Source organism: Acipenser ruthenus, chromosome 2 (genome assembly GCF_902713425.1).
Source record: "Acipenser ruthenus chromosome 2, fAciRut3.2 maternal haplotype, whole genome shotgun sequence".
In the NCBI taxonomy this organism is placed as follows: Eukaryota; Metazoa; Chordata; class Actinopteri; order Acipenseriformes; family Acipenseridae; genus Acipenser; species Acipenser ruthenus.
Genome location: NC_081190.1, coordinates 72,818,836 through 72,833,748, shown reverse-complemented (window position 1 = coordinate 72,833,748; position 14,913 = coordinate 72,818,836). Strand labels below are relative to the sequence as shown.

The 14,913-nt window shown below is 39.5% G+C and overlaps 1 protein-coding gene across 1 annotated transcript; it reads left to right on the top strand.

The window, feature by feature from the left end:
• The first annotated feature begins 279 nt into the window (after window positions 1-279).
• Window positions 280-14,247, top strand: fam241a (family with sequence similarity 241 member A). Its single transcript, XM_034015857.3, has 2 exons — window positions 280-676; window positions 12,917-14,247. Exons 1-2 carry the CDS (start codon window positions 554-556, stop codon window positions 13,175-13,177), a joined length of 384 nt encoding a protein of 127 aa, XP_033871748.1. The 5' UTR covers window positions 280-553; the 3' UTR covers window positions 13,178-14,247.
• The last annotated feature ends 666 nt before the right edge of the window (window positions 14,248-14,913 follow it).

Here is a 14,913-nt window from a genome sequence, read left to right as displayed (position 1 = left end):
AATATTACAAAAATTGGTTAGTGTGATTGTTGTAACGCTATTCAAAAATAAAATAAACATGTAATCGATTATGTGTTTCACAATCTGTTTAATTTACCGGACCATGTCTATTTTATTTATTTATTTATTTATGTGTTTATTTATGTTGTACTATTTTAGTCAGATGACAACAAAAAAGAAAACAATTGTTACGATCTGCAATAATTACACACGATGTTTAACTTTTAAATTATGATTAGGTTATATTATACAGTTATTTTAACTGCTTGGCGGAGTCATTGAATTGAAGAAACAACTATGTCCACATTTTTCAATTTGGAAACGTTAACCATTTGCCGACAACAAACAAGTTGCTGTGACACGAATTTGCATTAATGTGCCTTTCCTTGTTTCACACAGCGCAAACCCCTCCTTCTTATGACGTGAGAGGACCAGATATTCTAAACAACTGAACGTGGTGTGGAAATGCAACAGGCAAGACCTGTCACATTGGAAACCTAACAGCCCAGGACTGAAATAGAAACGGACTTCTCTCCCTATCTGTGTAAATAAAATGTCTGCTTTATCCCCGTCTGTGAATGAAAGATCGGCTGTGAATTATAGTGATTTTGAAGACTTGGAAAGAAGGCGAAGTAGATCACAACAGCAGAGGAACCGGACTCATGAACAAGAACAGGTGAAATTGCCAATATTTAAATACGATTTACTACTAAGTGTAAAGTGTCATGCCATACCCATGTGAATTATGTAACATACAAATACAGCACTGGCTGTTTTAGGCGACTTTAGTTTCGACGCTTTGCTTGGGGTAAAAACATATGGTACAGTAAGTAGGTACCGTCTGTACACAGCAATATTTCAATTGTTTACTGTAGCCACATCGATCAGAACAACAGTACTCCTACAGTAAATGCAGTCGTTAAGTCAAGGGTCGTACTTGAATAAACTACAATTGTTCTTGCCACAAGAAAAACGAACGCTACTGTTTTTTGGCACGGTAGAATTAACTGGTCAAAAACGAGTGTGAGAAAGGGTGACTGCTTTTGGCTACTGAAACGCGTCATGTCGCCTAGAAGAAAAAAGTTTGACATACTGTATTATTTTATTTTTTGTCAGTAATAGGCTATTTGATCAGTGATACTGTACTGTAGATGTCCACAGCACTGTACACCACTTTTTTTGTACACTCCTTTTTTGCTTCAAATCTAAGTGATTTTACAGGAATACAATTCCATTAATGGGCACAGTTGCACTAATTCCTATTGTAATCCAAAATGGTAAGATGTCTACTTGACATTTAAAGTTGCCTAACAGATAAAGCAAGATTTTGAAAAAAAAATCCTAATAGAGGACTTGTTTTCATATCTGTTATATTTTGTCTTTACTTCTCTTCTGTCTTGAAAAGATAAGAAACTGACCTAATAATGATTAGCCAATGGAATTCTGCACCACTAAACTAATTAAAACAAATTAAATTAAGTATGTCGCAGCATGCACGCCTTGAGGTGTTCCCTTTTGAATAAGTAGTTCAAGATACAGTATCTGTGGGATTACTTCAGGTTGCATTCTGTTTTTTTTTTTTAAATGTTTATACATCCTCAACAACTAGTGTTGTGGAGGTGCCCACACATTCTGTACTTATGTAGCAGCCACCCAGTGACACCCAATGAGTCCTAACACCGCCTCTAGGGGGGCACTACTAAACTAAATTAAAAGGTTTGGAATAGAGGCAAAGTGACCAGGAATGACAGAGGCAGAATAAAAGTTCACAAAGTTTTATTACAATGATCTAAGGTTTACATAAATCAGTTTAAATAATTATACAATAAAATGCAAAGAGTTTTACTAAAAACAAGGAGGGGAAATTAAAGCCAGCCATCAGCCACAGTATTTAAAAGCATGGGGTATAAGACCAACATATAGCAGCAATTGCACTTCTCATTAAGAGTGGTAAGTGGTTGGAAACAGCTCTTCCCAGCAAGGGTTCTACAACAAAAGCCAGATTGTTAATACACAGGGTTTAACAATATTAGGGAACATTAGCAGCAATATACCAGGTTTAAACTACATTAGAACAGTTCAACAACAAAATACAAGTTTAATTATATTTAAGACAATTAGCAGGAAAGTTAAGGTTTAGCAGCAAAATAAGGAACAACATAAATTGGGGGTTAATTAGTTGTTAATAGACTGGCAAGACTTCAATGTTAACAAAAGGCAACACAATAAAAATGACATTACCTAATTAGCAGGTCAATCAGGTGGCTACTGCCCTCAACCGCACCGATTAACAATAATCAAAATGTCAACAACTCATTAGACGTACACACTCAAAAAAAACTAGCAAAAACGTAATAAAATATAAATCATTTAACTACCGTGTCTACAACACACCAAATAATAAAAAAATAAAGTAACAAACAAGCAACCAGTTAGCCTACCTTTCGGTGCGCCGAGGACAAGACACAAAACTGACTGACCTGCTTTAACAAACAAAGAAACAATACCTCCCCGACTCTTAATTGCTGGCCAGCAAAGTATGTTTAAGACAAAGACATTTCCCCCCGTTTAAACCAGATGAGAGGAGATGTAGCATTAGTAAACAAAACCAAAAGGTGTGGGGATTTCTACCTGCTGCTGGAACACTTTTAATCTGACAAAACAAAACTTATGCGACCGGGATTTAACCACACGTCTCGGAGCTTTATTCAACAGACTAGCTCTCGAATTACCGGACACTTTACTTTTGGAATATACTCACACGGCTGTAACACCGCAGACACAGAAACAGCACGTCTCCAGAACACTCATCTACAGCAGCAGCACACCGAATCTCAGGCCCCAGGCGCCTCAGGTCCCTCAGGGATAAAGTTCTGGAGAAGCACCAATCAGGGCTGGGCTATAAAAAAATATCCCAAACTTTGAACATCCCCCGGAGCACGGTTAAATCCAGTATTAAAAAATGGAAAGAATATGGCACAACCACAACTCTGCCTAGAGAAGGCCGTCCACCAAAACTCAGTGACCAGGTAAGGAGGGCATTAGTCAGAGAAGCAACCAAGAGGCCAATGGTAACTCTGAAGGAGCTGGAGAGATCCACAGCTGAGACGCTCCACAAAGCTGGGCTTTATGGAAGAGTGGCGAGAAGAAAGCCATTGCTGAAAAAAACCCATATCAAATCCCATTTGGATTTTGCCAAAAGGCATGTGGGAGACACTGCAAACATGTGGAAAAGGGTTCTCTGGTCTGATGAGACCAAAATTGAACTTTTTGACCTTAGCGCAAAACGCTATGTGAGGCGCAAAGCCAACACTGCTCATCACCCTGAGAACACCATCCCCACGATGAAGCATGGTGGTGGCAGCATCATGTTATGGGGATAATTTTCATCGGCAGGGACTGGGAAACTGGTCAGGATTGAGGGCAAGATGGATGGAGCCAAATACAGGGAAATTCTAGAGGAAAACCTGTTTCAGTCTGCAAGAGACCTGGGACTGGGGCAGAGGTTCACCTTCCAGCAGGACAATGACCTTAAACACACAGCCAAAGCTACACTGGAGTGGTTTAAAAACAAGAACCTGAATGTCTTAGAATGGCCCAGTCAAAGCCCAGACCTCAAACCGATTGAGAATCTGTGGCAAGACTTGAAAATTGCTGTTCACCAATGGTCCCCATCCATCTTGACAGAGCTTGAGCAATTTTGCCAAGAAGAATGAGCAAAAATTGCAGGATCCAGATGTGCAAAGCTGGTAGAGACTTACCCAAAAAGACTCACAGCTGTAATTGCTGCCAAAGGTGCTTCTATCAAGTATTGACTCAGGGGGGTGAATACTTATGCAACCAACAAATGTCTTTTTTTTGTTTAATTAACTTTTGTGTCACAATAAAAAAATATTTTGCACCTTCAAAGTGTTAAGTATGTTGTGTAAATCAAATGGTAAAAATCCCAATTAAATCCATTTTAATTCCAGGTTGTAACACTACAAAATGTGGAAAAGTCCAAGGGGGGTGAATACTTATGCAAGGCACTGTATATAAAATATAAAATTAGCTGTGCATGAATGACATTTGTATTCTGTAAAAAAGGGCTTGACAGCTGAAAGCCTTTTTTACAACCTGGCAACTCCAAGGAGACTAGTATCCTGAGGTCACAAAGTATAGACAGGGGCATGCAGGTATGACTGTAAAGCCAGATAGTGCCTTGTAGGTTAGGCCAACTGGCAACCACAGCAAAGATGTTATGCTAATGGAGTGTAGATCAAGTTAAACGACTTGCTGCTGCATTTTGAGCTGAAGTACATTCAAAGAGGATGAAGTCTTGCAAACAGCATTACAGTAATGCAATCTTGAATTAACCCTTAATTAATCAATTAGTCAATTTTATTCAATTGTCGGCTTCAGCCACATTATTATTTGTTTATTTAGCAGACGCCTTTATCCAAGGCGACTTACAGAGACTAGGGTGTGTGAACTATGCATCAGCTGCAGCGTGACATACAACGTCTCACCCGAAAGACAGAGCACAAGGAGGTTAAGTGACTTGCTGAGGGTCACGCAGTGAGTCAGTGAGTGAGCCGGGATTTGAAACGGGGACCTTTTGGTTACAAGCCCTTTTCTTTAACCACTGGACCACACAGCCTCCTATTCCCACATGTTTTTTCAGGGAGGATTTTAACTCCGTCTCTGCCACCCAATACTTCCCACGTATACAAACCCGTGCCTCGGCAGGGCGACACTGCCACTTACCTCCCCCATATGTGCACAGCACATATGGCCGTCATTGGGCTCCTCCCCCCGTAAAACACAACCCCTCTCTCCTCATGTCCATTTTTCCCCCTGTGGATCCTTGGGGCGGGTTGGTGATCAGGGTTGTTGTGGCGGTGGTCTCCATCTCCTTCTGCACTGGCAATGTTGACAGCGGCAATGCTGTCAGTGGCAAGGCTGGCTTCTCCAGCAGGGGCAACACTGGCAGTGGCAACGCTGGCAGCGGCAATGCTGACAGTGGCAATGCTGTCAGCAGAAATGCTGACAGTGGCAAGGCTGGCTCCTCCAGCAAAGGCAAATTTGGCAGTGAAAATGCTGCCAATGGCAATGCTGGCTCTTTCCCCAGGCAGTGACATAAGAACATAAGAAAGTTTACATACGAGAGGAGGCCATTCAGCCCATATTGCCCGTTTGGTTGTTAGTAGCTTATTGAACCCAGAATCTCATCAAGCAGCTTCTTGAAGGATCCCAGGGTGTCAGCTTCAACAACATTACTGGGGAGTTGGTTCCAGACCCTCACAATTCTCTGTGTAAAAAAGTGCCTCATATTTTCTGTTCTGAATGCTCCTTTATTTAATCTCCATTTGTGACCCCTGGTCCTTGTTTATTTTTTCAGGTCAAAAAAGTCCCCTGGGTCGACATTGTCTGTACCTTTTAGGATTTTGAATGTTTGAATCAGATCGCCGTGTAGTCTTCTTTATTCAAGACTGAATCGATTCAATTCTTTTAGCCTGTCTGCATACGACATGCCTTTTAAACCCGGGATAATTCTGGTTGCTCTTCTTTGCACTCTTTCTAGATCAGCAATATCCTTTTTGTAACGAGGTGACCAGAACTGAACACAATATTCTAGGTCAGGTCTTACTAATGCATTGCAAAGTTTTAACATTACTTCCCTTGATTTAAATTCAGCACTTCTCACAATATATCCGAGCATCTTGTTGGCCTTTTTATAGCTTCCCCACATTGTCAAGATGAAGACATTTCTGAGTCAACATAAACTCCTAGGTCTTTTTCATAGTTCCCTTCTTCAATTTCAGTATCTCCCATATGATATTTATAATGCACATTTTTATTGCCTGCATGCAATATTTTACACTTTAAATTTATTTGCCATGTGTCTGCCCAGTTCTGAATGCTGTCTAGATCATTTTTAATGACCTTTGCTGCTGCAACAGTGTTTGTCACTCCTCCTATTTTTGTGTCGTCTGCAAATTTAACAAGTTTGCTTACTATACCAGAATCTAAATCATTAATGTAGTTTAGGAACAGCAGAGGACCTAATACTGATCCCTGTGGTACACCACTGGTTACCTCGCTCCATTTTGAGGTTTCTCCTCTAATCAGTACTTTCTGTTTTCTACATGTTAACCACTCCCTAATCCATGTGCATGCATTTCCTTGAATCCCTACTGTGTTCAGTTTGAGAATTACTCTTTTATGCGGGACTTTGTCAAAAGCTTTCTGGAAATCAAAATAAACCATGCTTTGGTTTTTATCCATTGTCAATGTGCATCCTCAAAAAAGTCAAGCAGGTTAGTTAGACACGATCTCCCTTTCCTAAAGCCATGCTGACTGTCTCCCAGGATATTGTTACCATATAGTTAATTTTCCATTTTAGATCTTATTAGATCTTATTATAGTTAAGATAACAGGCATCCCCGGGCCGTGACGAACAGACTACCCTGGTGGTGACGAACAGGCTTCCCTGCGCCATGACGAACAGGCTTCCCCGTGCCATGATGAACAGGCATCCCCGGGCCGTGACGAACAGGCATCCCCGGGCGGTGCAGCCTCAGGCTTTGCAGCCCTAGGCATTGCAAGCTTTGCAGGCTTGGCCGCCCTAGGCATTGCAAGCTTGGCAACCCCAAGCAGTGCAGGCTTTGGCATCCCCAGGCGTTGCAGGCTTGGCAGCCACAGGCGTTGTGGACTTGGCAGCCCTAGGCATTGCGGGCTTAGCAGCCCTTGGTGTTGCAGGCTTGGCAGCCCCAGACGTTCCAGGCTTGGCAGCCAGGCATTGCGGGCTTGGCAGCCCTAGACATTGCAGGCTTGGAATCCCAAGGCTTTGGAAGATAGGGCAGGAGCTGAGCCTCAGGAGGTAGCTCTGGTGGTGGAGGTAGAAACAGCCGCAGCTCCTCTCCCTTCGGCCCGCAGGACGGCAGCTCCTCCCTTTCTGGCACGCAGGACTGCAGTGCCTCCCTTTCTGACATTTGGGCAGGCAACTCCTCCTTCTCTTGTCTTCCGCAGTGGCCACTCCCCTCCTTCTTCACTCGGGCTGGCAGCTGTTCCTCCTTCTCCTCCTCTTGGAGGGCTGGAGACAGCGGCAGTGGTAGCGGCAGTCTGTAAATCCTCCTCACCTTCTCCTCGAGGTTGGCATACTGCTGCCTCCTCTCCTCCTTCCACTGCATGTCCATTGCATCCCTCCGCTGGTCCCAGGCATCCATTATGGCAACCAGCCTACTCACATCCATATATATATATATATATATATATATATATATATATATATAGATATATATTGTAAATGACACTCACCCACTCGGGTTCGTTGCCCCTTTAAAAATTGACCCAGCACACAGAAATGGATTTTTACAGCGCGGTTGCGCTAATTTTTAATAAACACAAAATAAACAAATTTCAAAACAAACACCTAGCTCTGTACGAGCTCTAACTAAACAAACAGGAACCTAACTAATAAGCCGGACAGCTAAGCTGTTTACCGGCTAAAACAAAACACCAAAAAGAACACACAGTTACTTCCTTTTTTTTTTTTTCCACAATACGATTGACTACACCAACAATCGGGCTTCTTACTTCGTGGCAGCCCCGAACAGACTGGCTGTCTTTCTTTTAAACACTGCACCTGGCTCTAATTTACAATTAACCAGGTGCGGGTGATAATTAAACTAATAAAACAATTAACCAGGACAAATGTGCATTCCGCACATGTTTTTACTGCAGAGAGGTTTTAACCCCCTCCCTGCTGTTTCACAATATATATAGTGGCTCTCAAACGTATTCACCCCCCTTGGACTTTTCCAAATTTTATTGTGTTACACTAAATTAATTACAAATACAAAACAAAAATAATTGATTGCATAAGTATTCACCCCCTTGAGTCAATATATATATATATATATATATATATATATATATATATATATATATTTTTTTTTTTTTTTAAACTTCACCTGCAGTTCTGCTCAGTGTCTCTAGGGCACCGTCCTGTTTCTGACACCCGCATGTGTGGTAAGGATGACGTCACTGGTCTCAAGAGACTCGGAGGCAAAGAATGCAGGTTTGTAAGCCGTGGTGCGCACGTTTAATTATAAAACAAACAAAAATAACACAACACAAAACACATCCCTTCACCAACATTAATTCTCACCATCACTAACTATTTAACCACCCGTGATCACCTCATTTATAGACGTGTGTTTGCAGGGAGGATTTTAACTTCGTTCCTGCCACCCAGTACAAACCCGTGCCTCGGCATGGCTCTCGCCCTGCCACTGCCACAGTTCTTAAAATGGAAAAAAGAAATATGAGACTGGAGAAAGGATAACTTGACTTTATTCAAGTTGCAAGCCTTTGGTATAGGAACAAGGGAGAGATATTGTTCAGTGAAATTACTGGAGAGCAGGCTTGAGCCTCTACAATACCAAAATCAAGTGTAAAATACAGGCACAATTGTTCCACTTATTGTAACTGAAGGTCACAATGAACTGACACCTGGTTGGTTTAATGGTTTATTTACACTTGTCCAATTTTAAAGAAACATGGTATGGTCATTATGTTATGAGATCTTATTCTACATGCTAAACTTTTACAGTACTGGTATATAGTAACTCAGGAATTTTAGTTATTTGACCCACAGCTGAATTGTGATTTGCATTTAGGAAGCTCTTCTACAAAAAATATCCACTATTCCTGCTTAATAGTTTAACAGCCAAATTAGTTCTTCATTGAGACAACAAAATGCTGCACTAGGTTTAAATGTTTGTCAAGTTGATAAAATCCCACCAGATCACAGTTGCATACAGTATTTGATATATCCACAGGGATAGTGCAAACACAATTAAAGTGTATTACACTTACAGTATGCTAAATATACTGTAAGTGTTTTGATTTTCACTGAATTCGAACATTATGGCCTTCTTAAGATATGCAGATATGGAAGGACCTGCTGCAGGTTAATCCCTGTGTGCAGTATGAGCTGGTTAAAACCATCATCTTCAACCTGATACTGTAAAAGTGCCCATTATATACAGCATGTGATTTAACAGTATAGGGGTGTATCCTACAGATGATCTTCCCTGGCAAAACCCTATAAAGTTGACTGTCAGCCATTGTTTGTTTGGCAAGTTGTTTTTCAGTTGTTGTCTCAGATAAGGACAAGGAAGTGGTATGCACAGTAATACTAACCGTGAATAAGTGGTTTTTTTTTTATCAACTGGTAAGTTTCAGTTAAGAGCAGCAGTGCTGCCAGGGCAAAGTCTGAGTCACTGAGTCAGCATACTGGGGCAACAAAGGCCTGGGAAAGTATTCTGAAAAAAGCACATTTCAACAGTCCAAAGCATTTGAGGTCCCTATTAACAAACAGTTTTTAAGGACTGCAGTTTCATGCATTAATAAAGCACCCCAGCTTCCCTGTATCATCTTGTAGTGAAGCTTACTTGATACAACGTGGAACAAGATTATTTGATATCCAACTCTTTAATTTAACGATGTGTAAAGACCAATAATTATATTTGATAATGCACTACCTTATTACAGTCAAACATAAGAAAAAAATAGTTCTGTCAGTGTGATACAGCACCACCTAAACAACTGCTACTGTATATTGAACAAGACCATATGCTAGGTAACCAGTTAATGAAAGGTAAAATGGAAAATTAATTTACTCTTCATATGCAGAAGAGCAACATAAAATATGCATTACATAGCTTAGAGGAGGAATCAGCAAACAATAATTGTGAAATCCATAGAGGCTAAGTGCCACCAATTACATATTCTGTTCTGTGGTCAGTTCAATTAAACTCCACAGAGGTGGCAGTTCCAATATTCTTGTAATTTAAACTGTAAATTAAAAACAAACAAAAAAAATACTGTCTAGGAAGCCTATTACGGGAAAATGCTTAGCTTTCTGAATAGTTAATGGTTTTGCTTGCTTCAGTTTTCTTCTTCATTGAGAAGAGGGCATTTAAAGCATATTGGGAAAGTAGAGGTAAAAGTGTCCTTTTGCTACAGCACTGTTAAATCCCTTTCTTGTTTTCTTCATTTTTCCCATTACCCTTTTTGATTTATTTAGATTTTTCATCTTTTTGTACCTTTCATTAACTGATAACCTACAGCAGATATGTACTGCAGAGCCCAGGCTCTTCTGGTTTTCATTCCACCTGAGTTTTCAATTACTTAATTAACCCATTTTTTTCTTTTTTTAATTGGTCAAAAAATTTCCATGTCATTAGCCATTGGTAATTTAAAGATACCAAGAAAACCTGCAAGACTGTGGCTCTCCACGACATGGATTGACCACCCCTGTCCTAGAATAAACAGTCTTGTTTCAGAGCTCACCTCATATTGACTAGGTACCTGAAAAGAATAGTGTAATGTACTTAAATAAAGGTCAATGCTATTACTTGTCCTTGATTTTTTTTTATTTTTATTTTTTTATAGAATTACTATATAACTCTAGGTCTAAAGCCAGACATTCATGTACTTCTAATGATAACTGACTGCTAATTGTAGTAATGCTCTTTCTACAACATCAGCATAAAGTGCAGCACTTTCTTTGTGGTTTTGCTGCCATGTGGCAAGCAGTACTGTTTCTACAAGAAATTAAACCTCGACCGCTAGTCTTCCTATACTTTGATCCTCCAGTTATGAATCAGACACAACTGCCTTCTGGTTCTTTTACTCTTTGCCCCCTGAGTAATAGTAAGAACTGTAACACAAAAAAAAGTTAAATGGAAAGGGCACAAAACCATAATGATGCTGAATTTTTGATTGTGCTACAGTATTTATTGAGGCAGTTTCCATGGAAATAGAAAAATAAGTCTCACCTTTTTCTCAAGTTATTTTGGTAGAATCTTTTGGGTAGTGTGGGTTTTCCATGTAGTTTTCTTTTGGCTAGAGAAATCCTCCTTCCAAATGCAAATGACCTAATTAATATTAAAATACAGGAGGGTATATTTAAATGTTTCTGTCTGATTTCCAATTTGGCCTTGCGTGACTTTCTCAAACTGGGTTTCCACAAAGTTTTTAGTGAAAGCCTGGAGGGGGGGGGGGTTAACGTTCCTCCCTGCAGAAACACGTGGGAATGTGGCTGGAGCCATAAAATGAATAAGTGATGATTAATTAGGTGTTGGGTCTACAGGAAACAAAACAAAGAACATTTCATAAGAAAGCGCAATGTACTATCCTTGTATTATTTGTAAAACATTCTTTGACTGCATATGCATTTATTATCCAGCAATTCTAATTTAGGCTGGGACCAAATCAAAACTTTGACAACCTGCTAATTGCACTTAACAAAACTGTATTTATTATTATTTGTTTATTTAGCAGAGACTAGGGTGTGTGAACTATGCATCAGCTGCAGAGTCACTTACAATTACGTCTCACCCGAAAGACGGAGCACAAGGAGGTTAAGTGACTTGCTCAGGGTCACACAATGAGTCAGTGGCTGAGGTGGGATTTGAACCGGGGACCTGAATGGAGGTCTGTAAGCCCCTCTTACTGTATGCTTATTTTTTTTCCTATTTGGTCAAATAACCTTGCCATTGCTACTTCCAGCAGATCTCAGATAATAAAGGATTGCTTGGTAAAGGTCGTTACTATACTAGAAAGTTGTGTGAGGTCTGCTGAAGTCTTGTAAGCATAAGGTACGGCTTCCAGACATGCTTCCATGGTCAATTGTACGTCTTTTTAGCGCGAGAAGGCAATTTGCCCACCCTTTAAAGTTGTACAATGTTTTATAGACTTCCTATTTCGGGTGGAATGTGCATGGTATGTGTGTGCTACGTCGCAAAAATCATGACGGTGGACAGAGAGTATTGACTTCTAAGCTGCGTGGAAACCAGGCCACTGTTATTAAAGCGTGAGAAGCTTCACTTGTTTTTTTTAATAGTTTTTTTTTACTGCCCTCCTTTGTTATGAGTGGTTATTGCAATTCCTACTTGAAACTTTGGTTGTTGTTCTACATTTTTATGTATTCAGTGTTAAGGTGCTTGCACACAAGTTCAGAAACTGATCCTCAGCTCTAATAGCCAGCCATAGACATTTGTACCACGGGCTAGTTTTTATTGTATTAAGAGCCAGTGTTATATAGTGATCAGATACTGTTAATCAAGTTTCTTACTGTGAATATGTTTCTTCAGTCACATAGCTCAAGTAAATCTGTATTTATTATATAATGTATTGTAAGGTTATTGAAGCTACATCATGTAACTGGAGGTCACTCTGAATGCAAAAAAGAAAGCGGATTAAACACATTTTACCAGTGCATTTCCCAGTGTTCCCAGTATAATAGCATAATGCATTATTCTGTGAATGAGAAAGAGGCATATTGTAGCTTGTAGGCTAGTACCTGGATGTGATTTTACCGAAATGTCAGCAAGTTTGACCCTGTTTTCTTGATTTTGTTTAACAGCTTCTTTTTATCACTGAAATTACTAAGGAGAGACTTTTTCTGTAAAGTTTACATAAACATCTTGATATTGATGAAGAATTCCTGAAAATAGTTTGTGCTGCAGCTGATGTTATTGTCTGTTTGTAACCTCCCCCATTATTAACCGTTTGATGAGGGATGGGCAAAGTATCAAAATATCAAAATAAAATGTCCCTTTGTTAGAACATTTAATAGGTTTCCTGGAGTTCTTTACAGCTATTTGTAATTGTTACCACAAAATATGTGGGGTTTTTTATATGTGTTTTTTGCAAAGAGTACAGAATGGAACGGTGCCAAAATGTAATGTGCCTGTGTGCTATTCTCATATCGAGCAGCATGAGAAACGTATCACGTTTTCTTTAAGGATAATCTTGTGAAACACCACAAAGGACTTCCTAACCTTTACTTCTGTTACTGCTGTGGATGATGATGATGATGATGATGATGATGACTGATATTTGCCTTTTTGTTCAAAAACAGATTGCGGAACATCAGAGGAATCACAGCACTGAGCACAGAACAGCACCGCCTCCAGTAGACGACTGTGAAAAGCTGGGGACTCTTTTCGGAGAGCTCAACAAGTGCCTGAGAAACATTGGCTTTACACAGGTGTACTTTGCGGAGAAGACTGTTGAGCCGGTGGTGATAATCTTCTTCTGGGTGATGCTGTGGTTCCTGGGCATACATGCTCTGGCCCTGGTGGCTGTTTTGTGCCTTGTCATCATTTTCATTCAAAAATAATACCTGACCATAAAATAAGGACTGTTCTTCTATCTGTGCCATGCATTTGGTGATTGTTTTATCTGTGTGGGTGGAGACCAGGGGGTAATACTGCAGAATTATAGTTCTAATGTTTGAGATATGTATTTATATACCGTATAAACATATGAAGGCATAAAACCAGGGTTTGCTGCTTTAACTAAAGGATCTGGTAAAAACAATCTACAACATTTGTTCTCCTTCTTTCCTTACATGTACCCTTTTCCACATTTAATTTTAACAAACTCTTGCAGCATGTTTGTAGTGAACTACTGTATATTGTTTGCTAGCTGCCACTCCCTTGTTACTTATCCCAGCAGATCAACGTCACAGTTCTGAAACGAGTAAATAAAGCAAACAGTGTAGATTACAGGTTACATCATATGGACTAATGTACCACCAGGAAGACCAGTATGAGATTTAGGGTGGGGGGGCGGAGAGGGGATTAATTATATTTCACCTTCTACAGCTCTGTAACTAAATACCTCGGCATTGTGCACAAACTAGTTTAAGTGTAAAAAAAAAAAAAAAAAAATCTGCTTTAAATCCATTGGATGTGGAATTTCTTTTTAAAAAATACGGTATTCACGAAAAGCATGTGATTGCTTCACCCTGTTTTATTGGATCTGGTTACAAAACCCTGATCTTTGATCCTTAATGAAGATGTATAGGGTATGACTCTGTGGTGATTGGTTCTTGCCAAGTAATATAAACAATATATTCACTGTAATAGTACTACAGTGTGCCAAATACACATGTATGATTTTTGGAAGGTAATTGCAGTAATTTAAGTACATGAATTAAACGGAAATGTGAATTAACAGGGTTATGCTATAGTTCTTGAAAAATATATATTATATTGCATTTTTATAAATCATGGAGTAATGAAAACCCAAATATGTTTAATCCATATGCTATACATATAATACATTATTAAAGCTACAAGATGTTTATATATGATGAAAAATCAACAGTGTTTTTAAGAATATATAGTCAGAAATTTTACAAAACAATAAAAAACATGAACTCTACTAACTCTATACTGTGTTTTTTTTTTTTTTTTTACTAAAAACTTAAAATATAATGAGCCTTCCAGAGTTTAGTAATGGGTCACATTTAAGGAGTGATGGCCAAGGCTCAATTAAAATATATTTTTGTAGGCATAATTGCATAGGGATAGTTTCTTGACGGTTCCTTATAACTTCCCGTGATGTAGACCATTAAGTTGGCCAAGCCTTGCTGCATATACTGTACTGTAGGGGTTGATTCAGTACTTTGATTGGTTCATGTTTCCTTCCATGTTTGCCAGTTGACATGATGATGCCGATAGCATGTATCATTTGCGCAGAGCTGTCCTTGGCGCAACGTTATTCACAACCTTCAGTTCCTGCTCTGTACAAGTTTGTTTTCGGAATTGCCAGAAAGTTACTTTCCTGGACTGATTGGTGAGTTTGCATCCTTCCTTTCCCACTTCCTGATGGGACACATAGCTTATGAAATGGCCAACATTTGAAAAATAGGGCCCTTGATCAGAAAACAGGCCTTGTTCACCAATTTGTTTACAGTTGTTTGTTTCCATTCCTCAAAGGTAGTCATACTTTATCTTGCAAAGGGGGGGGGGGGGGGGGGGGGGGATGCATCAGTGTTTATTAAGAATATTAGCATTATTTTTTTTTTTTTTTTTTTAAACATTTTATAGGCCACTAAAATGTGATTAA